The sequence below is a fragment of the Branchiostoma floridae genome, chromosome 8, assembly GCF_000003815.2.
Source record: "Branchiostoma floridae strain S238N-H82 chromosome 8, Bfl_VNyyK, whole genome shotgun sequence".
Taxonomy (NCBI): domain Eukaryota; kingdom Metazoa; phylum Chordata; class Leptocardii; order Amphioxiformes; family Branchiostomatidae; genus Branchiostoma; species Branchiostoma floridae.
This window is the reverse complement of record NC_049986.1, coordinates 13,020,061-13,045,045: the sequence shown is the minus strand read 5'-3', so window position 1 is coordinate 13,045,045 and position 24,985 is coordinate 13,020,061. Positions and strand designations below refer to the sequence as shown.

Below are 24,985 nucleotides of genomic sequence, written 5' to 3'. Positions count from 1 at the left end.
TATCGTAGTGATATGTCACTCCACGACAGGTAAGTAAGGTGTCTTTCCCTTGTCTATATACCAGATAGGCCATTATACAGGTGGATAAGGTGTCTTTCCTTTGCCTATAGACCAGATAGGCCATTAAACAGGTGAGTAAGGTGTCTTTCCTTTGCCTATAGACCAAATAGGCCATTATACTGGTAAGTAAGATGTCTTTACTTTGCCTATAGACCAGACAGGGTATTATACAGGTGAGTAAAGCAACTTTCCTTTGCCTATAGACCAGATAGGTATTAAACAGGTGAGTAAAGCAACTTACTTACCTGTATAATGCCCTATCTGGTCTATAGGCAAAGGAAAGACACCTTACTCATCTGTGCGGTGTCTTACCTGGTCTGTAGTCAAAGGAAATACACGTTACTCACCTGTACGGTGTCTTACCTAGTCTGTAGTCAAGGAAACACACCTTACTCACCTGTACGGTGTCTTACCTGGTCTGTAATCAAAGGAAATACACGTTACTGACCTGTACGGTGTCTTACCTGGTCTGTAATCAATGGAAATACACGTTACTCACCTGTACGGTGTCTTACCTAGTCTGTAGTCAAGGAAACACACCTTACTCACCTGTACGGTGTCTTACCTGGTCTGCTATAAAAGGAAACACACCTTAATTACCTGTACGGCGTCTTACCTGGCCTGTTATAAAAGGAAACACACCTTACTTACCTGTATTGTTGTCATTTATTAAAAAGAGAAAAAACAATTTGTTTGTAAATGTTAATAAAGGTACATTTTACAATTGAAATTTTCTACGTCATAACTAAATGTTATAAAACATTTCCTTTCTGTACTCAGAAGAGGAGCCCGCTTGTGCCATGTTCCAACATTTTATTAGGCTATTGATAGCATGTGGTCACATTTTACTGCACATAAATAATGCAATTAATATTGTTTTTGTGTCAACTTCTTCCAATACTTTAAAAATATTTAGGAAGTGAAACGAAATACATTTTTGTATTTGAAATGATTTTGTACACACTGTAACAGATACTCATCTAATCAAATCCTCATTGTAACAATGTTTCTGTGATAAATAAAGATAAGAAAAGTCCAGTTTGGTGAAGAGTTATTATTATAATGTAAATAGTATTGTTAATAATAAATAGCTATGTTTTTCTAGTATTGGTTACCTGCCCCTATTCAGGTTTATAATACTAATGTGTCTGAGCCTTTTGTACATTAATTGGGCACTGAGGTGAATCAATATCCAAATTTGCACTAAGTTCCTCAAACCTGGGTAATAATAGCACAGAAAAAATGACCACATTGTAAATATCAGTCAGATGATAGCACGATGAAATGAAAATCTTGTTCAGAATTCACTCTAAAATGGTTGTATGAGAAGCTATGCTACAACAGTCCCTCCCGCGATACTTATAGAACAGCCCCGCAAGGAGGTCACATGACTAGTGCCCGCCATTTTGAATTGCTATAGTTAAAGTATGGTAGTATCGTCGCCGTACATTTTGACCAAAAACAGGGACTTAAAATGCTTGTAAAGCACGGAAACTCCGTACACATCAATGGGACACCATCTTGAACATGTTTGTGGCGGTAGGTTTAGGTGTCGTTGCGCGACGGCCGATATTTTTGTGGATATAGTGGGCATTCGCTAAAAAGACATTTTGCTGGGCGTTCGCTAAAAAGACCATCGAGAATCGAAAACTTTGATTTATGTCACTTCGGGTCAATGGATTGACTTGAAACTCAGGATTAATACATGGGAGCACAACGTGGACATATTCCAAGCAAAAAAAATGAGATTCGTGCAGCGCGGACTTCTCTAGAGTGGGCGTTTGTGGGCATTCGCTAAAAAGACCATGCGCTTACGGAGCACCAAGACGTTTCACTGCTTTGGTGAGTTCCTGAAGAAATATTCGGAAGGAAATGTAGCGAGAATCTCAGCTCTAGCGAGTAACCTTTGACCTTAGGTCAACATCATCCTGTGGCATTTGATGGGTCAACGTCCTGATTACACACAAGGGTATAGCTAGGATCGCCGACACGTTAAAGTTACCGCTACACTTAATGGCTCCAGACCATACGCATTTAGCAAGAGGTATAATTATTCTGGAGTTCCTCTGACTATGACAAAATATGAAACACTACATCAGTGATGTAAAAAAAATATGATTATAATTGACGATGTAATCCATCTAAAAATGCGTCATCTTACATCATAACGTCACATGTACTCTTCTTATGCTGTGACCACACAAGTGGTAATGTTAGTTCAAAAGACGGGTGGAATTCAACATTCATAATTTCCGTTAACAAATGTTATAAGTACTCCTCAAACACACCACGTCATTTCGATTCATCTGTAATGAATTGCCAGTTGCACATGAGGCTTGGATGTCGACGTCACTTGCACAAAGGCTGAACATGAGACATACAGCAAACGTTTGAAGTGGAACGACCTTTCCGACAGTACAACTGCCTGGTGGCTAGCGTGTGTGTGGGCGGAACATATAACAGATAAAGCCGGTGGTCTGGAGGTTTTATGGATACGTCAGAAGACCATAAGCTCATCTGACCTTTGGGCGTTTATCAGTATACGCCATTGGCTATGGTCACTGAGGGAACAACTATGAGATGAATTACGTTATACAAAAGAAATGCGTGCGCTCTGTTTATGAATACCAGTTGTAAACCATGAATGACTACTGCACTGAATGTCCTTGATTTATCATGTTGCTTCAGGTAAGGCACCCACAATGGAGAGAGCGGGGTACCCCAGGTACGTTTGAATTTGAAACATTGGGGTGCTATATACTGGATCTTCTTTAAAAACTGGATCTTCTTTAAAAAGTCTAAAAAAATACTTTTATATCTCACCTTTTGTAAAGCATCTGTATATTGTATGCCGACAAGACAGACTATCTATCTCCCTGAATGAGTAGAATATTTTTATCACAATATCATTGACACAGAATTCCATCCCTGAAGCTTAAACGTGCGCAAAATTGCAGTCTTAACTGTTGGGGGATATTCTGTTTTCCAATAATATCAAATATGTCCATAAGGCCAGAATAAATGGACCACATTACTCATGTCATGACTTCGACGTGTGAGCGACCGATAAATTGAGGTGAGCAAATTGATTTTGTGTTGATTGAAAGTTACAAAAGTCAAATCATGACATCAGAAACAAATAAACCTAGCAACTCATCTTCGCATCTTTTAATCTGATCTGACTGAACCATACGAAAGATGCTACATGTTTATGAAGTTTAAACATCCAGGTAAACAACTGGATAGAAATGGAGATTTACTTCCGGGCGTTTCGAGTGGCATCCATCACTCTTCTTCAGCGTTGCTAGAACGAACAAGACGGAATATGATTAATTGATTCCGCATTTCCTGAGTGCAAGTGCACTCAGTGCTATAGAACAAATGGGAACCATCCGACGGTCGGCGTTCTTGTGTTTACCACAGGCTGTCATTTCAATATCCGGACCCCTACAGCCATATGGCGTCAAAGTACTCTTCAATGACATTCACCTCCTCGAAACAACTGATAGATAAATGACGGCGAGAAAACACCTCGGGGTATATAACATTTTAAATCTCAGTATGAAACAGAAGACCGTCGTGTGCGCCATATAGCTTTGACGCAGACAATATATATATATATATATATATATATATATAGCACAACGTTTGTGATCAATGACTGTAAGGTCTTTGTGAAGACTACAGCACCTAAGGCTATTAGCGTCTTCTCAGGACTGGATGATTTGATATAAAGTGGCGGCAAGAATCTAAAACCTGTTTGTTTCATACAGGTAAACCGTCATATCGTGAACACTGGTGTTAGGCATAGCGCCCCCGCAGGGTTGAACTATCTCAGTGAATGTCCACCCTCATCTCATTAAAAGTCAAAGCTCTTGAGAAGCGGAAATCTATGTTTTTGAGCACTTCTTATCGCATGGAACCGCACATCCGCTAGTTTCCAGCAGGTTCCCCCGTATCCCACGATTTGGGCAATGTAACGCGTTTGAGCCCTTTGTTCACGTCCATTGCCCTATGTACACGACGTGCATATCTTTGTAGGCGATAGTTTGGCTTGGAAACAAAGGTGATTCAAACAAGTTATTGGTTTAAGGTCGGCCCTACCCCTGAGACGCTTAGTGAGAGAGAGTGTGGGTTTGGTTTCCGTGCGTGTGACAGATCGTAGGCCGCCGTTTGCGCGGAGATACAGTAGTGGGTTGGTGCGCTGCGCTGTCACGGTTCTGGGAACACAGGATATTCTCTGTTTGCTCTAATGTTTGTATACGCCCTGGTCGCAGGTTGCCGTCTCCAAGCACAGTGAAGGTGGGATCAAGCGTAATAGTGTAGTTTGTGAAGACCGCAGAGCACATGGGACAATCTTCAGCAGCTACAGGTACTCCGAGATACACGGCAGCTCGCGTCAACAAAACAGGTACCTCGGAATGGCTCGACAGACTCTGTTAATGATTTAGAGACTGTTCAACACAGATTGGAATGGCTGCCTCCTGTACATGTGTATCTGGCACTATCTGGACACAGATTAGTCCTCCCCAATTCTCGTAAGGCTTTGGAGGGCGTGTGGCCAAAACCTGCAAGTACCTTGGATCTGCAAGACAACAAACAAAACAACTGGTATCACATCGTGCATGCACAGAGCAAATAACGACGAGCTTTGGGTGACGGAAAGGGCACAGTGACTAACAACAACACTACCTAGCCTTCTAAACAGCCAGAGAGAATGTTCTGTTTCAAGACTTTTGAATGGAGGGGACTTAGAGATATTGACGACGTCTAAGACAACAGGTGCTCCGTCGCACACTTCTTAAAAGCCAGGTCAACCTTGCAGGTAAGTAATATAATCCCTACAGTACACGGCTGAGAGCACACATATGTAGACTAGTCACCCGTGTTTAACACGTTATAGCGAGATTAACCTGTTTATACATACACTTTGCATTGTAGTAACAGTTTCTAATTCATTATCATATGTCAATTAGCCGCGCCGTTAATCAAAGTTAATGATATTTGATCTTGCTGTAGTTAATATGTATCTATTTGGAAACAAGAAATCAGTAGTAGTGTACTTCGCAGAGGCGTACGTGATAAGCATGGTTACGCATCGCATGTTTGTGTCACGAGCTTAACAGGTTGTGAGTTTCGTCTGTCCCAAAGGTTAGTCTCTAACTTAATAGGCTGTATTCGTACACTATTTGTGTGTTATGTCTTTCTATCTAGCGTGGGAAATATGACAATGAAGTTAAACCCCGTCTGTTTAGTCTAATCTTGTAGATCGGCTTTGTCTGTGTGTTTGTGTGAACAACCTTCAGCCACATGTACACAGCGTTGCTAATGATAAGGAATTGTTATGGCTTTAGTGGCATTCAAGATAAAATGCGCCAGGCAGTAAGGTTAACGCTCAAGACTTTTGGTGTGTGTGTGTGTCAGGAGGTCAAAGAACAAAGGTCATAGATCACGAGCTGAAGAACAAAACCTAAACCCTTTAATTCAAAGGAAAACTGACAGGATACTACTGTTTCCTTTTCTGCAAGGCCATGACACCCACTAGGGCGTAGCTTTGCTATACGCATGTCATTGTCATTGTTCATTCTTTGCTTGAAAATGTATTCTACGTACGGAGGCATGGCACAGGTATGTCTCTAACTAAGTCTAAGGAATGTAGGGTGACCTACCTTCCTGAGAAGGTCATCAGGAATTGTTTTCGTATGCACGACCTTCCTCTTTTGTTTACAGTTTACAAATATCTAAAACGTAATTGTGTGTCTAGTTTGTCTAATATCAAATGTTGAACTTAGTGTGTTATTGTTTCTCTCTGTGGGAGAGTGCTTCACTGTATACAGTGTCATGGGAATTAAGACGGGATTGATTTTTCGACATTTCTAGAACCATTAACTCATTCAATGCCATTGAAGCAATACTCCTCCACCATTATAAAGGTTAAATTGTCGACAGGATCTGGGATATAACGGTTCATTTGTTAACTTCCGGAGAGTATCGCCCGCTCCTTTTTCTTTGCTACGCGACGTGAAAGAGTTGTATCTGTGTTGCCTGGCTGCCTATAACACAGGTGTACCGCCCACATATAGTAGAGAACTAGAGCGGCGCCGCGCCACGCACGGTCGGCTAAGTGTGCATCCGTCTGTGTTTGAAAACATTTACTGCGCTGATTTTCTGTGCGACTACCTTTCAGCTATGGTATAGCGTAATGCTTTTCAAAGATATGATGAATACGACTGTGACATATTGCATCTATTTCTACATTAACGTTTGCTATCTAGAAAGTATACTCAGAAAGATTACTACCAAGGTCACGACCGACTATTGTGAAATGTTTATCATCATTTTCTACAAGCAATATTTGAATTGATACGAGGACATCGAACTTCAACATTGACCTCAAAGACAAGACGTACAACCTTGCCCCGAAAAGTGGCAGGTTGATGGAGAGAATCAGACTTCCTCTACCGATACAATGGTCGGGGAGACATTTACCTTTCAAAGGCGCCATTTGTCATTTTGTGTGTGTGTGGGGGGGGGGGGGAGGGCGCTTTTGGCATATACTACGAACAGACAAATCTGTAGAAGTCAGTCAAGCTATCGTCTAACGTCGGATTAATACCACAGGGAAAACCGTCAAACTACTTTTGGCCAGCACCATTGACGTTTGAGACGCTCCCGGAGTTGTTGCCCTCAAAGAGTCGTCATCTATCATGAGATATCTACTTAATCACCGGTATCCCTGGTGTGGTTCGCCGACTTTGTACGGGATTAATTCTCCACTTCATGTTCCTTATTTCAAGACGTGAAGATGGACCAATGTTGGATTGAAAAACATTTTCTTATTCACAGTACGTTGTTGAGGGAAATACCGAATGGATTATGACATCAAGTCCAAGACGCCTCCTCGCTTAACGGTGAAATATTGCTGGTGTTAGACCTTTCAAGCGTGTTTTCTTACGTGAATCTCGATACTCAGTACCCATTCATAACAGCTCAAAAGCTTTCAGCACAGTATCGCCAAAGTCTCGCGAGGTCGATATTAAATTTTGAGGGGGCAAACGAGTACGAGTAAGCCGAAGGGTGGGATTTATCATTTAGGATTATCGCATCCATTCGGAGTTATAAACTCATTTTATTGGACTTATTTCAGTTGCAATAGGATTACAGCAACTGTGGTGCATGACTGGGGTCAGGCCGTGTCAGCTAAACGACTGAGTGCCTGTCAGATTCCCTACTCCACGTCTGCTGGCTATCTAGTCACTCGGAATATAGAGTTGTAATGTGCTCAAGTGCCAAATAGCCAAAAGCGTAGCCTGCATGCAGATATTCATTTTTTGTCGGAAATGGAACATGGCTTTTTGACCTAAGGTAAACCCCATACACAGATCTGTGCCATTGGGAATAGAAGAGTGAATAGGCGGAATCCATTCGCACAGACAGAACATATTAAACACACAGGTTATCTAGCTGCGGTGAAGGATGTAAAGACAAAGTGTCCATTAAACAGGGATTGGGAGGACGGCTCAAAACTAATGACTTTTTCTGTAGAGTGGAGCCTCAGCACATCCACTTTAAAAGGGCCTTGAGACAGCTTTAACCACATACTTGTGCTTTTATGGGGTCGTGTAAGGACTCGCTGAAACTCAAGGAAAAACACTAACACATAGGGGTACCTCGATGGTGAGTATTGGAACTTTCTGTTTGTGCCATGTACAAATTATATAGGAGTGGACATTTCAAGTCATATATCATACAAATTAGGCCATTGTTTCCATAGTCACTGAACTTAAAGGATACTTAAAGGATTGTAGAACATATGGTGATGTGCAACACTTTGGAATGTGTACGATTAGTGTCTGGTTAGATGCAGTGATGTTTTAGATCCCCTATTTGCTGGATAAAAATCATTTTCTAGTTTAAAATAGGCACGTTATTTCAGTGACACTTTGCAAGCGTTCTAGAGTGTTCTATTATTTTTAATTCTAACACAAACCCCCGACTCTCACTCTTGATATTTTCCATGTTGCATTTTCTCTTGACCTTCCATTATATCTACGTAAAACGATATGCTAAGTACGTCACAGTCAGCAACACTTCCAACATTATTGGTACTCTTGATATTAAACCAAATAAACTTTTGATGAATACTAGTGAAGCCACTTGATACCGTTTCCTGTATAAACGATAAACGGTAAATTCATAACAAAATCGATATTCAGAATAAACAATGTCTGCTTTACCATATTAAAATTGTCACCTTGCCGTGCCAGTTGGTATCAAGCTAAGACAAATATTGTACAATATCTTTTTTATTTTTCTGCCGATTCTTAAAAGGTGGGCTAATTAGTACTAGTATGTCGTAACTTTATGCGTCAGCCTTGTTCCTGTCGCGCATGTGATGTCAGACGACAGACCGCCATGTTGACACAGGCACGTTACCTGTTACCAAGGTGCACACGAAGTGCTTACGTCATATCACGTCACCGTAGACGTCACCATAACAACCTGTTGGTGAGGATTTTTCCCCACTCGAGCTGATTTGATAGAACGAAAGGCGGTAAACAGTTCACATGTGAAAATCATAGAAAGACATGGCTGATTTTAGACAGACGTTTCTTCCGTGTCTCAACTCGTCATGGACTGAAGGTAAGGCGCCATTTTTACGTCTTTCAGATCATGAAAATCGGTGTAAAATAATGGGTTTTTTGAACTGCCTTCTCAGCTGTAGTTTGAAATGTTTTGATAGACCTAGAGACGATGTTGATATACTATTAGATTAATGCAATAGATATATCATCCCCGCACAGAACGTAGATATTTTCTACAATAGTGGGTGTACAGGTGTGTTATGTAGACGATTTTTCTTGACTTGGTCTAAGCAAAGTACATAACGTTAACTGGACCTTTTTATGGCAGTTTTGAGGAAATAAAAAATGCACTTTTTGTAAGTGTTAAACTTAGATTCAGCAATTTTGGTCCTTTAATCCATCTGTATTGCCTGCAAAACTGTACGGTGTTACATAAATACTATTGAAGCATTCAGCCTCTTGACGGGTCATCTCACACAAGCATATTCACAACAAAGACTTTTAGACGTTTAAGCTGTAACATAAGTAGGGTAGAGGTAGCTCTCAGTCGTGACTTGGTATTCAAAGTTCCACCAAGGCGTGTCCAGTATGCATGTTGTGTATAGTGGAGCACTGGAGCAAGACGTATTTTCTCGGGAAGTCTGCCAGAGTCTAGGAACCAGTCAGTCGAAACGGCTGGACTAGTCACAGCAGATGGGAATAGTAGATAGTAGATACTTAGATAGATAGATATTAGATATAGATATATCTAGGTAGATAGATAGATGGATAGATGGATAGAGGAGTTGATTACAAATGTGACTTGGATTGGAAGGTTGTTTTCTGGTTAAGGGTTGTTGACTTGTGTCAATGCTTCTGAGTTCAAATCCTTACAGATTACAATGGTGTGCCATTGGGAAAGGCATTTTACACCTACACCCTCAATCGACTCAGGTGAAAATTAGTACCTAGCTGCGGTTAGGGGGATGTCCGATCCTTTCGCATGGGATTTCAAGTCCCGATAGAGATCAGGCTTCTACTCTGGACTGTCGATAATACTCAAAAGATCTGTTTTCTAAATCCCAGTTAATCCAATATCGGAGTTGGAGAACATTTTAACATTGGGCAACGCTAGAGTATGAACTTTGATGCTAATACCAGGTTATTCGCTTTTACACACACAATGCGCTTTACTGTATATCGATCACACTTGCACTACTGATAGCCAAAAATCGTTGAATGGTTGCCGGCACCATGGCGCATACAACCGGTAAGACCTGCTGGTCAGCCAAAAGAATACATCAAGACGCGTACTACGAACCTGAGGGAAAATCGATTGTAGAATGTCGAGGTGTCTTCCATCAGATAGCGTGTCCTGGCGCCTCGGAGTAGCCAGACTGATGAACTTGGCGGTGTGCATCGTTATTTTGGTTTAGCCTTGTAGACATGGAGGAAAATATTCGATTCACAGGCTAGGCTTTAGGGCGGTAGGCTTTGGGAAGATGCCCAGCTACACTAGGTATTCCTTGCCGAACCGGGCCCGGAATAAGGAGTAAAATGATGCATTAGAAAACTTGCGAGGTTGTGACCAATAAAACCGCCGAGGTCTAAGGGTAAAAGAAATGGGTTAGAAAACAGGCAGTTTATTATCCCAAGGAGGTTAAAATAACTTGTTGTGGATGAACTTTTGACATATCGGTCTTCTGCATTTCTTTATTTAAATTGAAATTGAGATGCCTCCATATCTAGATTTGCTTAGAACATGTTTGGCTATGTGTATGTCAAATTTGGTGCTTTTAGACAAATCTGCAGGCATGATTTTGTCAGCTATGCTGCTGGACTAATTAAGTAGCTCTTTGATAAATGTTAGATTTATCTAATTGTTAAAAAAAAACTGTTTAGGTACCGATTCAACCATTGCTACTCTCCCACCGTGGTTTTTGCTCACGACATATGTAGGATACTTTGTAGTTTTGCTCGGGGTCCCATATGTGAGAGCGACGCTTGTGATGCTTTTAATGGACCATGCACTTAAACTTTCGCACGTTCCCATTCGCAGTGAGTTGAATAACTGGCAAGAGACTTTTACTAATGGGCAAAAATATGGCGGCAGATGAGCGGAAACACAAGTGAACAGGTCCCAAGTGCACTGGAGTACTCCCATGAATTTTGACAAATGGAACTCCCTAAGAGTGAGAGGATGCTGTGTGGAATTTGGGAAGCTATTTGAATGTAGAATAGCTGCAGAGTCCCCATGTGAACCCTATAGGGTAAAGGTGGTATCTCACTGCACTTGGGGCACCGGTGCGGCACTGCGGGGTTCGTTCACTGTGGCACTGCTGTGCTGTTTTCGCCGAAATTTTAATATTTTATATTAGATAATAATAATTGCGTAATACGTAAACGTACGACTTAGAAGACAACAAAATACACAAAACGTAAGAAAATTCGTTCTTTATCTCTGAAATTCGTTGAGTAATCTTTCAAACCTCATGCCTCATCGGTGCCCCAAGTGCAGTGAGATACCACCTTAAGGAAGTACATGGGAACGTGTGAGAAGACAATCAATTAATCATATGTTGGAAATGTTTTGTTTTTGTAAAGCTATAATTACCTACGGGAAACGGGGATAGTGTTTTCAAATTGATCTTATTGCAAATTTGTTTCCGAAGGGTGAGTTGGCTAGAAAACAATTGTTCCGTAGGCAAGCAGGAATTGAGTGTTGTTGCTGATTAAGACAGGGACCAAAGGATGGCATGTAATAGTTGGAGTATGTTGTGTGGAGTGGACGTAGCTGTGTTACACTTCGTCATGAAATTTATGAAAGAAATTGACTATTTAGTCATAGGTAGGAGATTTTCGAGTTCGTGTTTGTCTTGCCTTTTATCACTCAAGTTATCTTATTTAGATTTCACATGGGATGACTCTTCTGCATGTTCCAAACTATACACCACAATACCACAGGGGACTGTCAGTCACTGAGCCTTTTCACAAGTTGGCTAAAATGTTTTCATTGGAGGGGTTATGTAGTATTGTCCAATCAAAGTAGCTGACAAGTCAAAGGTATTGTCCAATCAACCAAACTTCCAACTCCATTACTTGTCAATGCCGAACTTGTGCCGTATCAAAGTCAACGGTTGTATGGACTCCAATGCAGGTAGTGAGGAGCATCTCCCAAAGGAGCCAATCAGCGCACTGCTCTGTACCGTTAAGTTAACGAACAGCTGTTGACGTGTGCAGCCTTTTTAATGTTCACGACCTCACAGCTCCTTTCGCCCTTTGCCAGAACGATATCGATGTTGTACAGTAATAGGGAAGTGAAAACCCCAAAACGTCAGCCCCAATTGCAAGTTGCTTGGATCAGGAAAAGTGGGTGAAGGTTTTCAGGTTTTGATAATATCTATTTTGGGAAGCAGTCATAGTAGTCAAGAGATTAAGTAGGCTTTGGTTTATTCTTTAGAAAATGAATATAGATAAGAAGTTCAACTGTTGTAGATTACCTCCCTTTAACCCTTTACAAATGAGTCTTGTTCAGTGTCCAGTTTTCTGACTTTATCCAGCGAAACGTTATGGCCCAGTGATTCAGTGTGGATGTATTGAGAGAAGTTCGACGACAGTGAACTGGGGCGTTTTTGTTAAAGGAAAATTTGATTCGTGTATACATTTGTGTTGGAAGAAATATTAGCATTGTACTATGATTACTATTAATACAGATGAGCCTCCATGATAAGTTGTAACTCGGGGGGAAAGGGGTTGGGGCAATGATAAAAGAGATCAAAGCCTCGATGACAAACTCATTAACCGGTTTGTTTTAGCTGTTAGTAAGGTTTTGTCATTCTGGACTAGACTGACGCGAGTTTACATGAGATGACCCATATATCGTGAATCAGTAAAACCACCAGAGTGCTCGACCCTAATCTGTGCATCAACGAGCCAGAACTAAGTCAGCTCGACGTTAAAGTGCTTATCTGTCGCCGACACGCGGCAGGTTTATGCCATACAGCGGATAGTGCAGCGATTAGGGCAGCCCGCAAGTGGCATTCACACCGTCATTTTATCAGGTCAGTCCGCCATACTGACTTGCCTACAAATCGAGTTATTCCGCACAATGCGCATCTTGCCAAGGTCTGCTGTGAGATCACGGACCTTACACACGACTTAACGCCCTTTCGGGACAATTTCAACAGGTCGGGAACATTGAATTTACCTGTGACCCCGCATTCTACATGTTTGAGTGATTTCATAAGATGCTGCTTCTTTTCACACGCCTTACAACTACCAAGTTGAAAGTTACGTGCTATAAATCATAAAAGAAAGAAGAACAAAACACGCACAACGCAAAGCCACAGGTTGATTAGATTGCCTCCTTGTCTTATCTTTCTCATCTCATCTCATCGTTTGTATTACATCTTTGTCTTTATGACTAGCAATGGGTACAAGTTACGCACATAACATCAGCCTCATCAGTAGTGATTTGATGTTGAAGCTGTGCAGACGCAGGTAGAGAAAACTTAATCTGCAGTCCAATTTCGCTATCAACGATAAACAGACGGCAGTCTTTCATTTCAGTATCAACGAAACATCTAAGATTAACTCCGACAGATACAGGGACATGTCATTTAGCCAAGTAGTAGGTAGCACTTTGATGGAGATATAACATGACTTCCAGAGTGCAGAAATGAGCTTTCCAACCGTTACCTGTGATGTGAACGTCACGTTATTGGCACGGGGACGTGTGTAGGCGTCAGGAGTACTTTGTTTGTCCAGTTTGGACGTTTCCTGGAAGTCAAAGATCAAATTGAGGAATGGAGTGGATGAAACTAAAACGGAAGTCGCGAGGTGTGTACAAGGAATCGTGGATCAACGATTTGAGAAAGTTGTTCTAATGATAGAAATGTACATATTTTGTATACGTATGGTTTGTACAGATGTTGCAGATGCAACTGTACAGTTCTTCTACTCTGTGGCTGTTCGTGATCGACAGTTTATAATATCTCTTCCTTTTTTTTTTACTCGTAATAAGTCTGACCTTAAATGAGGGACGCCCCATCAGACAAAATGAGTGTGACATTGGTCCGACGGAGAAAATGGGATACATTGCATTGGCGCCGGGCACACTTGCCGGTTTATTGTGTTCGTAATTGGATTTCGTACATTAGAGGTTGCGCATGAGCTGCGCAGGCGGCTGTCCTGGCCCACGCTAACCGTACGGTGCGGGTGATCGGGGATCTGATGACGGGACCATATCGGGTGTGGATAGCACAGGATCGATAGCGGCGGTGGAGGGAAAATCGTTTTGTGAGTAGGGTTATATTACACAGGGCTAATCTCGCTGTAATCGTCTGCAATACATCTCTCTTCAACAGCGGGGATGGACTCGTTCGTGTGGTGATGGATGCTACAGTTAGGAACGGATCGTTTGGAACATAGCTGGAAACAGTCAGCCGTGGATTGGGAGCGGGAATAATGGTTGTTTGTAGTAATAAACAGCAGGTTTTTCCGGGATGTTAGATAATTAGTTAGCTGTTCAATGCAGTTAGAACGTCAATAGAAATAATGATACAGAACATATAACAAGCATAACAATATGTTAACACCACGGAATGTAGTTTTCGTAGCTAGGCTGAAGAACACTGTGGCATTAACTAAATTGATTAGTATCGCTGAACCGTTGCTGTGTTGATTTGTTATGTGCATCATTTTATCATCTTTTAGCCATCAATACCTTAACGAGATATCTAGTAAACGTAAGCCAATACGTATTTGTCAATAAGACGGGTATACTTTTCCTGCATTCATAAAGAAAATATCATATAGATGAGAAAAGATCATGCCTTAACTTACGCCAAATAGCAATTACTCAAGCAACTGGATATGATTTTGGAAACAGTCAGACGTTTCAGGCAGAATCCACTATCTTTCGCCAGTGACACTGTCAGTGACCTTTTCCAAACCCATATCCAGTTGCTTGAGTAATTGCTATTTGGCATATCTTGTCTTACCTTCATCAACATACCGTAACATGTATCTTGGTCTTTTGTTGATAAACCATGACAATCGTTAGTGTCGACAGTCGGCCACCGACTACTGAAACACGAAACCTTTTCTGTCGTATGTCATATTTTTTCTTCTTTTAAAAATTTACGCTGTGTGGGGATGGGTGCATGAAAGTAACTACACGTACGTTATTATATGCTTCGTTTCCAGACTTAAGCAAGCATATGATATAAATCAGCCAATGGAAATATTAATTATTACTCTTAACGATGTTTTCCCATCAACTACTTAAGAGACGTGATCTAAGTACCATTCCTGTCGCCAGGGTTGTTTTCCTCGCTACGTAATTAGAATTTGCATAACTTACCTATTGATTTTTGCTCCTGATTTGAAGGAGTCTAGTCCGGAAACAAAAACACTGCATCCCCATGGGTTATTGCGTCATCCTAATTAGTTACTGTTAGGAAAGGCCATTAGATGAGAGTGAAGAGGCGGTTCTGATGTCTCTGGTAATCATCTTCAACGGGAATCGCAATTAAGGGTGAGGGGACAGGAACAGGTCAAAAGGGTTCAACAGAAAGTCATTAATAAGCATTACTAGCAGTATTTATTGCCACATTTTTCACGATCAAATGCTCCACACAAAGGCTGAAAACGTCATAATCAATTATCAGTTGCAGTAGGCTGGGGTAAATGGTTGAAGAAATGTTTGGGCGCAAAAGTAGAAAAGAATATCCCTCCCGAGGCAAACTTCATATATATGAACGCAAATTTATATGTTTTGATTCAGTATGATAATTGACGGTCGTTTTATGTGTCGTTGATTGTCAATGGCGTGCTGACAATTGTGCTTCCGGGATATTCTTATCTTATCTGGAAAAATCACGTCTTGGGGAAAACTACGTTTGCTATGTAAAAACACGACTTCCATGTAATAAAGAAGTATATGTGAGGTGATCTATAAGAATGATCTATATAGATATAAAATCATACCAGTCCCACTTTGCATGTCATTAACGTTACTGCTGTCTCGGGAACGAAGATTGCTGATTAGCTTATACTTTCATGAAACGGGAAACTGCTATGGAAAGTTTGAACTGATTCAAATATCTATTGGGAGCTTTACAACAAATGATTATTCTTTGGGAAGTATGTCGTTTTCTGACGCTGAAAAGTACCCCCCCCCCAAAAAAAAAGAAAACAATGACAGCTGCACTGCAGAATGTAACATATGTATCAATATCCATAACATCATTTATTGTTTGATTTTAACAGCAACAGAATATGAATGATAATCGGAGGCTGCCTAATAGTTTTCACATTCCTCTCAGAGTTTTCTATTAAAGAATTCATTTGATTATATGTACAATTACTGGGCAGGTTATGGATTACACGAAAGTCACTTGCAAAGCAAGTCACATATTGGCGAACATGACCCCGTGTTCAACAGTTGGCAAACCTCCCGTGAGGTTGGAGTGATCTGTCAGACGTGCGGCGGCAGACTCTGCCCCAGGGGCTGCTGATTGCGATCTGCTGTTACCATACTAATTGTTATATTATCGTAGGGACCGGTCCACGTAAATTCAGGGGAGACGTTTACAAGAAAACCCTGATAAAAACTACTTTTATCACTAGTTACTTCATCTGGCAGTACTTGTGTTGTTGTGATGTTGTATACATGACACACGACCGGTATGACCTGTGACCTGTACCGTTTCGCAAGTTATTTTTCTCTCTTTAATTGCCAACTGATTGTAGCTTGCACAAACACTGTCAAGACTGATCAAGCATAACAGCAGATATATTTATCATTATTAGATTCTAGAGTTTTAGGTGATCACAAAGTCATGTATTTGCAATTAAAGAAATGAAACTCCTGGCTTCAGAAATAAACTGATAGATGATTTGACGGAAGAAACCGTACATGTTTTTCTCATTAAAATGATTGCACGTTTGATGGTACTTGAATAACAAGACCTAGAAGTGCCCGGATGAAACGTCAGAGAACCCGGATGTGCCCACAGAAGACGTAACGGTTGCTGGTCAAGCGGGTGCTTCTTGAAACGCCGCATCTTGTTGTCCGCAGTGATTTGCAATTTACGTCAACAAGAAATAACCAATACTTGTTCTCTGACGTCAGGGTGAACATTACGGCAAATCCTCCGACGTTACCGGAGAAGCACTTAATACTTAAAACAAATGGTTATCATGTCGACTGTTGCTATCGCTTGAGTAATAGTCACTCGGGTACAAGATATGATTTATGTATGGGAATTAAGACCACTGGGATCTCTTTCTCATAGCGTAATGATCCACCCCTTTTCTTTCCCAATCCCTTCTGCGGAGTTGAAATGGTACTTCCCTGTCGGCGTAACGTGATTTGTCTGTGTCTTACAGAACAGTGCACTCGGTTAAACATGGTGGCAGGATGGAAGGTGGCAGTGTACGTGGTGTTACCGCTCATGCTGCTCTGCATAGCCATCGCCTTGCTCTGTATCTACTTAAAAAGGCGGAGACTTCGGCAATACACATCCATGAAGGTAGGAAAATGTTGCTTTCTCCTATTTGTAACAAATGTTTTGTTGACTTCCACAGATATAAGAGTAACTAATAGATGTTGAAAAGTTCGACATTAATGGTTGCAGCTGCACGCACCTGAGCGCAGTGCCCATGTGGCTTCATGCGGTGCACATCATTAACCTGTGCCGCCGCGTCCGGTGGCATCAGCCGTGCTGCTAATTAGCGGGCTTCTGCAAAGACCTGTTGATAGCAGGATTTTCTTCCGAAGACACGAGTGCGGACACACGACACGCATACGGTTCATCTTAGACGACGGGACCTACGGCGCCTTTCTCTCGGCACGGATCACTTGCACGTATTGCCATGCTATCTCCCGGGAAAAAAAACAGGGACTTAGCCTAATATCGGTGCTATGTTTTTATCTGTTCTTTCGTTTGGCGCTTTGCGCAGCTTAACAACCGCTTTAGTACTGAAACCACATTGGTACTGTCCTTGGTACTGAATACGTAACTTCGCTTGGAACTGAAAACGTATTCGTTCAGTATGGGGAAATACTTCTTACGAATACAGACATGTACACGTACACCACTTGTTGCATTTGACTGTATTTTCTTAGCTGTGTCAGCTCCATACGTGTTTTGAATTTACATCCTTTACTCTTAGATCTGTCCCGTCAAGTCACTGTTTATCTGTATCTATATTTTATTGGAATTTTAATCGTGCGATCGAGACGACATCTATCTATGACATGATGTCTCTTGCTACATCTCTTCATTTTCTACCCAACCCCAGTAAATAATGCATAGATTCAGTTGTCACTAAGTCCGATGCAATTTCATGTCTTCGTGATAGTGATATAGATCCGCCACCATGGGAGAAGGGTTTATCGTATCAGAATCATACAGAATTCTCCTCTCACGGTCCCCAGTCTAATCATGTCAGCGTCACGGCGGGGATTTTGACACCACTATGACAGGCGTGACTCCCATGACAGTATCACCGTGCCATGGAGAGGTGTAACTTGTCTTGTCCTAGGGGAGCACACGTTCTTGGGAATAGATCCACCATTCGTCTGCCTTACAGTGTGACGACAGGGCCTCTACACCGAGTAATAAAACATGTTTCAACTTGGGGGGGGGGCCAGTTTTGAAAGAATTGGTGTGTGAGACAAACTCTTTTTCTATTTAAGATAGAATTGACTTGGTAACGATTTTACCGACTTCATCACTAGATTAAATGAATGCACCAAACAACATATTTTGATATATTGTTTGGGATGTATTTGAAACAACACTTCCCATAGAATAACATAAACAGCTTCCGTTAATATATAAACCATAAATCATTTAAGAGTTAGAATTTCTACATAATCATCACTGCTTATTTCATCTAAACGCAACTTTCACCTACTAGGATTATACCATACTCTCCGGGCAGAAACGCCCATAGCAAATAGTCAACATGTCCCAGAATGATATATTCCATCAATATTTCCCCCTCCGTTCGACTGAACTTGATTTCATTACATTCTTCTAACGTCCATAATGTATAGCAACTATCATAACATGACATCATCAGCCCTGAGCCAAGCGATATTACCATCCTTAGTAGTTTCCTCAATGGACGATTTACGATCCAAGCCTAAACCTAATTCCATGATAAAAGACGCCTGTATTTTATTACCCATATCTACGGTGCTCTGCAGACAAAACGTGACATTAAGTATTCAAAGTCTATCACTAGAGTCATGTCGAGATTTACACAATCTGAAAACTGATCGCAGGTGACAAAATGTGCAAACACGATCTCCCTACCTGCTATCCATGACTGGTGTACTTGGCATATTTGATTTGGCTGTATTTTATCTGAATATCCGTGACATAACCATTTCGTGCCATGTCACACACAATAGAGATACGGTCGCTAACAACAGAAATTACTAGCACGTCTGCAGTCAGCCGAAAACTACCCGTGCTATTAGTTTTTACAAGAAAGAGAGAGCTGAACTCTATAGACTGATAGACCCCATGTTCCCCCACTTCATACAACTAAGTAATATAGACAAATTTATATTCCTTATGAATTTAGACAAACCTTTACTTATAGAGCATATCTGTTTCTATATTTTCAATATCACAAAGAACCTAGAAGAAGTCGAATTCACGTAGTAGAATACGATTCTTGAGTATTGTAGATTCATCGTACATATTCCATGTATATCTTGTTGCGAACTGTACTGAACCCAATGGGTATGTATGTACAATAAAGGTCTTCATTCATTCATTCATTCATTCATTAAACAATGTCGGGTCCAATTCACATGCACTTACGTGGCACTTGTGACGTCATGTTATTTTCTCCTAATGGCCATTTCTTGATAGTAGATATCAATGCAAGAAATGTTTATCTGAAAAACATAGACACCATAGAAATAACTCAGTTATCTTGTTATGACTTGATTTAAAGGAGTAATCGTATATTCCAATTTGTGGCACACGCGGCTGAACATCTTTCAAACATATAATTGAATGAACGCAGCCGGTTGCACAATTTACCGGTAGGTTTTCTGGCCGTCCCTGTCCTGTGTACTGAACGGCCTTCGTGGTTAGATATTGATTTTGCCATTTCGAGCAGAACGAATGGTGACCTACCGCGGACCTTTCGGCTGTCACCGCTATCCATTCTTAAATCATAGAGGTATCAGATGCACGTTCTCTGGAATTGCACTCGCTGGGATCATCGTGAGATGTTGATATCTTAAACGATAACAATGGTGCGAAGATCTCATGACTCCGTGACACATTTCTAGTATGTTTGGTTTAATTGTAGCTCATTTGGAAAAACTTTTTTCATCAACATTACATGTGTCTATCTATGACTTCCTGTCACTCTACGGTGAACGTGATTAGCATATAAAAATGTATAACTGCGAAACACAGACAAAGAGACAGACCAAAAGCAATACCTCCCCGTGAATTAGTAGCTTCTTCCATTGACCTCATGACCTGACCCGTCATGTACGATTAATGACTATTTCTGTCATCGCTGGTCATATGGATGTTACATGTTTGTAACTTACACAAAGTGTTTACCTCACTATTAGAGGAGTAATCGTATATATATTCCAAACTGTCAAATATCTGTTTAGCATGGAGATGTTCAGCGAGACTCTATATCAGATCCTGGACAAGATGGCGAAGATTAGTAAGAACTGTCACAGTATCTTCAGTTTTACGACCAGTCGCTATACGATCGTACAGTTTAAAGTCGGATGACGCTGTAAATGCCCAGTCCACGTTAAGATTAATGCCCTCTTTAATTGTAACATCGCCACAGGGCACAATATAACGTCCATCGAAACGCTGTTAACGGCCCTTGTGTTTGCATATAAACCGCTGGATTACTATATAATTGCAGACCTTGCTTTGGGAGTTTCATTCTACATTTTAACGACCTCTTCCTGGGTAGGAACAACACAACAGGGAATGATCTAGCTTCTTTCTGTACGAACAGCCCTGAGCATAATTATAAGCACACACCTCCGTAATACATCAATCTAACGCCAAGATACGAGGGGGGTTCAATAAGTTCTTTGCCTCACCAAGAAATAACAAGCACAACTCAGATTTTCAGGCACAACTTCATAGTATGAAGTCTTTTATCAATATCCTCCAAATTTCAAATCATTGGAGTCATTACTTTCCAGGCATTCGTTTTTCCTAAATTAGAAGGTAAGTGGCGAGAAAAAAGTTGTGTGAATTGTGATCAGACATGTGTGGGTCTAGTTTCCCATGCCATAAATTAACAAAAGACGTTGTCAAAATGTTTGATAATGATTCTCTTCCTATTTCAAGCAAAAAGAATTGGGTTTCTAACTTCCAGCAGCGCAAATTGACCCACACACTCAGGTCAGGTCAATTGTCCACGTTTTTTTCCTTCTCCCTCACCTAACGTTACTGGGTGTCGCCTGCAAAGTAATGATCACACTAATTTGAATTTTGGTACATATTTATATAAGACTTTATACTTGACATCTATGCTTCGAAATCTGAGCTGTGCTTATTTTTTCTCGGTAAAGTCGGGGACTTATTGATAACCCCACGTACATGTATAAAGTCTTATATAAGTGTGTACCAAAATTCAAATTATTGTGATCATCATGTTGCAGGCGACACCCAGTAACGTTAGGTAAGGGATAACGAAAAAAAAAGGTGGACAATTGATCTGCAACCTGAGGTGTGAGGTCAAATTGTCTGATCACACTTCACCCTTCTTTTTCTCCCCACTTACCTTCTAATTTAGAAAAAACGAATGCCTGGAAAGTAATGACTCCAATGATTTGTAATTTGGAGGATATTGATAAAAGACTTCATACTATGAAGTTGTGCCTGAAAATCTGAGTTGTGCTTGTTATTTCTTGGTGAGGCAAAGAACTTATTGAACCCCCCTCGTATAGTGATAGCAGTTTTTCTTTTCGTTCAGCAATTTTTCTTTTCGTTAAGCACTTGTAGTGCCTAGTAGCCGCATAGTGACATAGGGCAGCAAATTTTCTTGCTGTTTCTGTAGGGCATGTTTTACAGAGGGCTGCTAGCCCTTCCCTTTTAACTTTCTCAAGGCGCATCCTCGATCACGGGACCCTCATTATACGTCCCTTCCGAAAGACGGGTGCAGCCCCGTCAGAGGAACCTATCCAGAATTGAACCAGGGTCTCACAGTTACCAACTAATTGGAACCAGGAGCTAATGCAACTGTGAGGCCGCTACCAGTTGAGCTACAGGGACATCCCTACAGCGATATCAGGCCTGTCTATGGGAAAGTCGTAAACGTCGTGACGAGAAAAAGCTGTAAACTGCAGATCCAACTCTTGGATTTTATTCAACGTTGAGATTGATTTCGCTATTGGGAACAATGTTTTATATAAGATAGCAATAGTAAAGCCCTTGACCTTCATTGTTAAGAAAATATATGAAGCACTAACATAAAGTTGGTATTCGCCTGGAAAGAATTGCCCCCGTGGTGAGAGTACTACCTTCGGGAACAATACAGTGTCCATCAAGAAACTCCATTGATCCCAATGCGTGTTTGGAGACCGTAAAAGCCACTACAGAATTGCAACGTGATGTGAGAAGCTAAATCTAGGATTTCTATCAAACCGTAACCGTTGCCTTGATGTATGTATGATACATGTACTTTGACGACAGTATACAACTTTTTTAAATGAAAAATACATGTACTTTTTGAAGCTGTCTTTACTGGTTTATCTCTTCCAAAACTGTGCATTGAAGGTACTAGATATCATGCACAGGACTTGTGAAAAGGCAGCTCCGAGTTATATGAAAAGTACATATATAGTCATACATATGGGGTTTATTTTGCTTTGACTTTTTTTGAATATAGTAAGAACACACATGACTTGATGGAAAGCATCCTCAGGACGCTCTTAGACTCATGAGAGCGCGCTAACAAATGACGGATGAGCAAACAAAAGAAGTTGTATCAGACAGAACATAGTACATGTATGTATGTCTGGTTCAGTGTGCCTCAGTAAGATGTGGCTTGGCACATTGTCTACTTGTAGCTAGTATATTCTGTGTATGAACCAACACAAGATCAACCATTGATAAACAAACTGTGATACCAACCTTACCCGATTGTCCCCATGTCTACTGTAGTTATAAATCACCCCTTGCGAATGAATGCCCTGACAATGACAGGTATACACAATGTCATTGTCAGAGCCAAAAACATTTGAGACTTTGAACGAATGACTCACCTTTTCAAAAGCCAGTAAATGATATACAAACAAGTTCACCTTCTCTCATGTGGTGAGTCTGCAAACATTTGTCTTTGAATTGGTATGCCGTGAATCAACATGCTGCAAACACTAGTAATACCTAAGCCCAAGTTCGTGTATCTGTGAAAGTTGCGACTACTGAAAGTTGACTCCTAATTAGGCCTTACTTTTTCAAATTCAATCAAAGCGGGCGCGTGGAGCTTATATAGATTGGTCGCCTTGTTTCCTAATTGCTGTGAAGAAAAGTTTCCTAATCAACAGAACGAGCTACCTTAGCCACGTTTCTGAAGATACATTCGTTTTAAATCGTTTGTAAGCTTGGTTACTCCTTCGTCTTTAAAATCAAGAACCTTTGGTGGCGACGGTGAGTTCTAGACAAGTGAAATATTAACCAATAGTCAATGTCGTTTGATAAGCGTCACATTTTCTATGGTTTAATTTGTGCTCAATGGCCCGGTGTTTTATCCAGGCGTCCCCCGCACAATTTCCTGCTGTCCTAATGTCTGACCGCGCGCCCACGCAGAGCCACGTCCTCATTTCTTCCCGGCGTTGGCGGTGACGGCTTTGGTGACCTTCACGTGAGTGAGAACGTGTCGGCAAACTTCAGACAGGAGAAGGACAGGGGTTGGAATAACAGCTTGTCGCGGCTGCAGCGCTTTTAGTTAATAAATAATCCAACCGTCAACTTGACTGTTGAGAATGACGCCGCAGTGCAGTTGAGCACCGTGAAGGTTTCAATTCAAAACAGAACCGCTGTTAAGTAATAGAGGTTACCATACGTTGCATCTTATACAACTGTTGTTCAATAAAGGTATTATGGCCGAATTGGCCACGGTAATAGATAGCGTTTTCAAACAATCTCAAGTTAGACACAAGAGAAAAATATGGATTTTAGAGTCTAACTTTGTTTTTTTAAAAGTGTTCCATAGATTTTTAAGAATCCACATTTCAGAAGGCTCTATTTCCATCTCGTTCCCAGAATGCCCTCACAGACTTCTACCTATTCCCAGAATGCCCTAATTAACTAGTCTCTAAGCAGAGGTTGACGGGGAAAATCGGAACCTTTTCTTTTATCAGCTCATATAAAAGGTTACGATTTTCCCCATCAGCCTCTGCTTGGAGAGTACTAACTAACAGGTCTGTTCCCGTTACCAGAATGTCCTAAGTAACAGGCCTCTTCCCAGAATGCTCTAACTTACAAGTCTTTTCCCGTTACCAAAAGGCCTAAACTAACAGGCCTCTTCCCCTTCCCAGAATGCCCTAACTAACAGGCGTAATTTTTCCCAGAAAGCCCTAACTAACAGACCTGTTCCCGTTCCCAGAAGGCCCTAGCTAACAGACCTGTTCCCGTTCCCAGAAGGCCTTATCTAATAGACCTGTTCCCGTTACCAGAAGGCCCTAGCTAACAGACCTGTTCCCGTTCCCAGAAGGCCTTATCTAATAGACCTGTTCCCGTTCCCATAAGGCCCTACTATAACAGACCTGTTCCCGTTGCCAGAAGGCCCTAACTAACAGACCTGTTCCCGTTCCCAGAAGGCCTTATCTAATAGACCTGTTCCCGTTCCCAGAAGGCCTTAGCTAATAGACCTGTTCCCGTTCCCAGAAGGCCCTACTATAACAGACCTGTTCCCGTTCCCAGAAGGCCCTAACTAACAGACCTGTTCCCGTTCCCAGAAGGCCCTAACTAACAGACCTGTTCCCGTTCCCAGAAGTCCCTAACTAACAGACCTGTTCCCGTTCCCAGAAGGCCCTAACTAACAGACATGTTCCCGTTCCCAGAAGGCCCGGGGCCCGGTGACCATCTCCCCCAGCCGGACGTCCATCAAGTCTCACCAGAGTTCGTCCGAGTCGTCAGGAACACCGCTGGCGGAGGAATTCTGGGTACCGGTCCTCAAGCCAGGGGGAGGAGAAGGTATGACAAACTTTTTTATTGTCATCTTTGAAACTTAGAAGTAACTTCAAAATACAATATGATACTTCCTATTCTTGTATATATATATATATAAATTCCAAACAGATCACCTTAGGTCTCGCTGATACTTTAACGGTT

At 41.3% G+C, this 24,985-nt stretch overlaps 2 protein-coding genes across 6 annotated transcripts in view; one reads left to right on the top strand and one right to left on the bottom strand.

The window, feature by feature from the left end:
* LOC118421404 (myoneurin-like) overlaps positions 1–2,007 on the bottom strand; it is a 7,581-nt gene extending 5,574 nt beyond the window's left edge. Inside the window, exon 1 of one of the 2 annotated variants that reach the window (XM_035828670.1) lies at positions 1,876–2,007. The gene's annotated coding sequence lies outside the window, so the exon portion shown is untranslated. The remainder of the gene's footprint in view (positions 1–1,875) is intronic. The other variant, XM_035828672.1, reaches the window with a different exon arrangement.
* Positions 2,008–4,088: 2,081 nt separating this feature from the next.
* Positions 4,089–24,985, top strand: part of LOC118420805 (synaptotagmin-5-like) — a 35,267-nt gene continuing 14,370 nt past the window's right edge. For 2 of the 4 annotated variants that reach the window (XM_035827809.1, XM_035827808.1), the window contains exons 1-3: positions 8,554–8,703; positions 17,019–17,161; positions 24,715–24,847. In XM_035827809.1, the coding sequence (XP_035683702.1) occupies positions 8,649–8,703; positions 17,019–17,161; positions 24,715–24,847 (331 nt within the window). In that variant the 5' untranslated portion in view covers positions 8,554–8,648. Of the gene's footprint in view, positions 4,886–8,553; positions 8,704–17,018; positions 17,162–24,714; positions 24,848–24,985 lie in introns of those variants that run through there. The other 2 variants (XM_035827811.1, XM_035827810.1) reach the window with 2 other exon arrangements.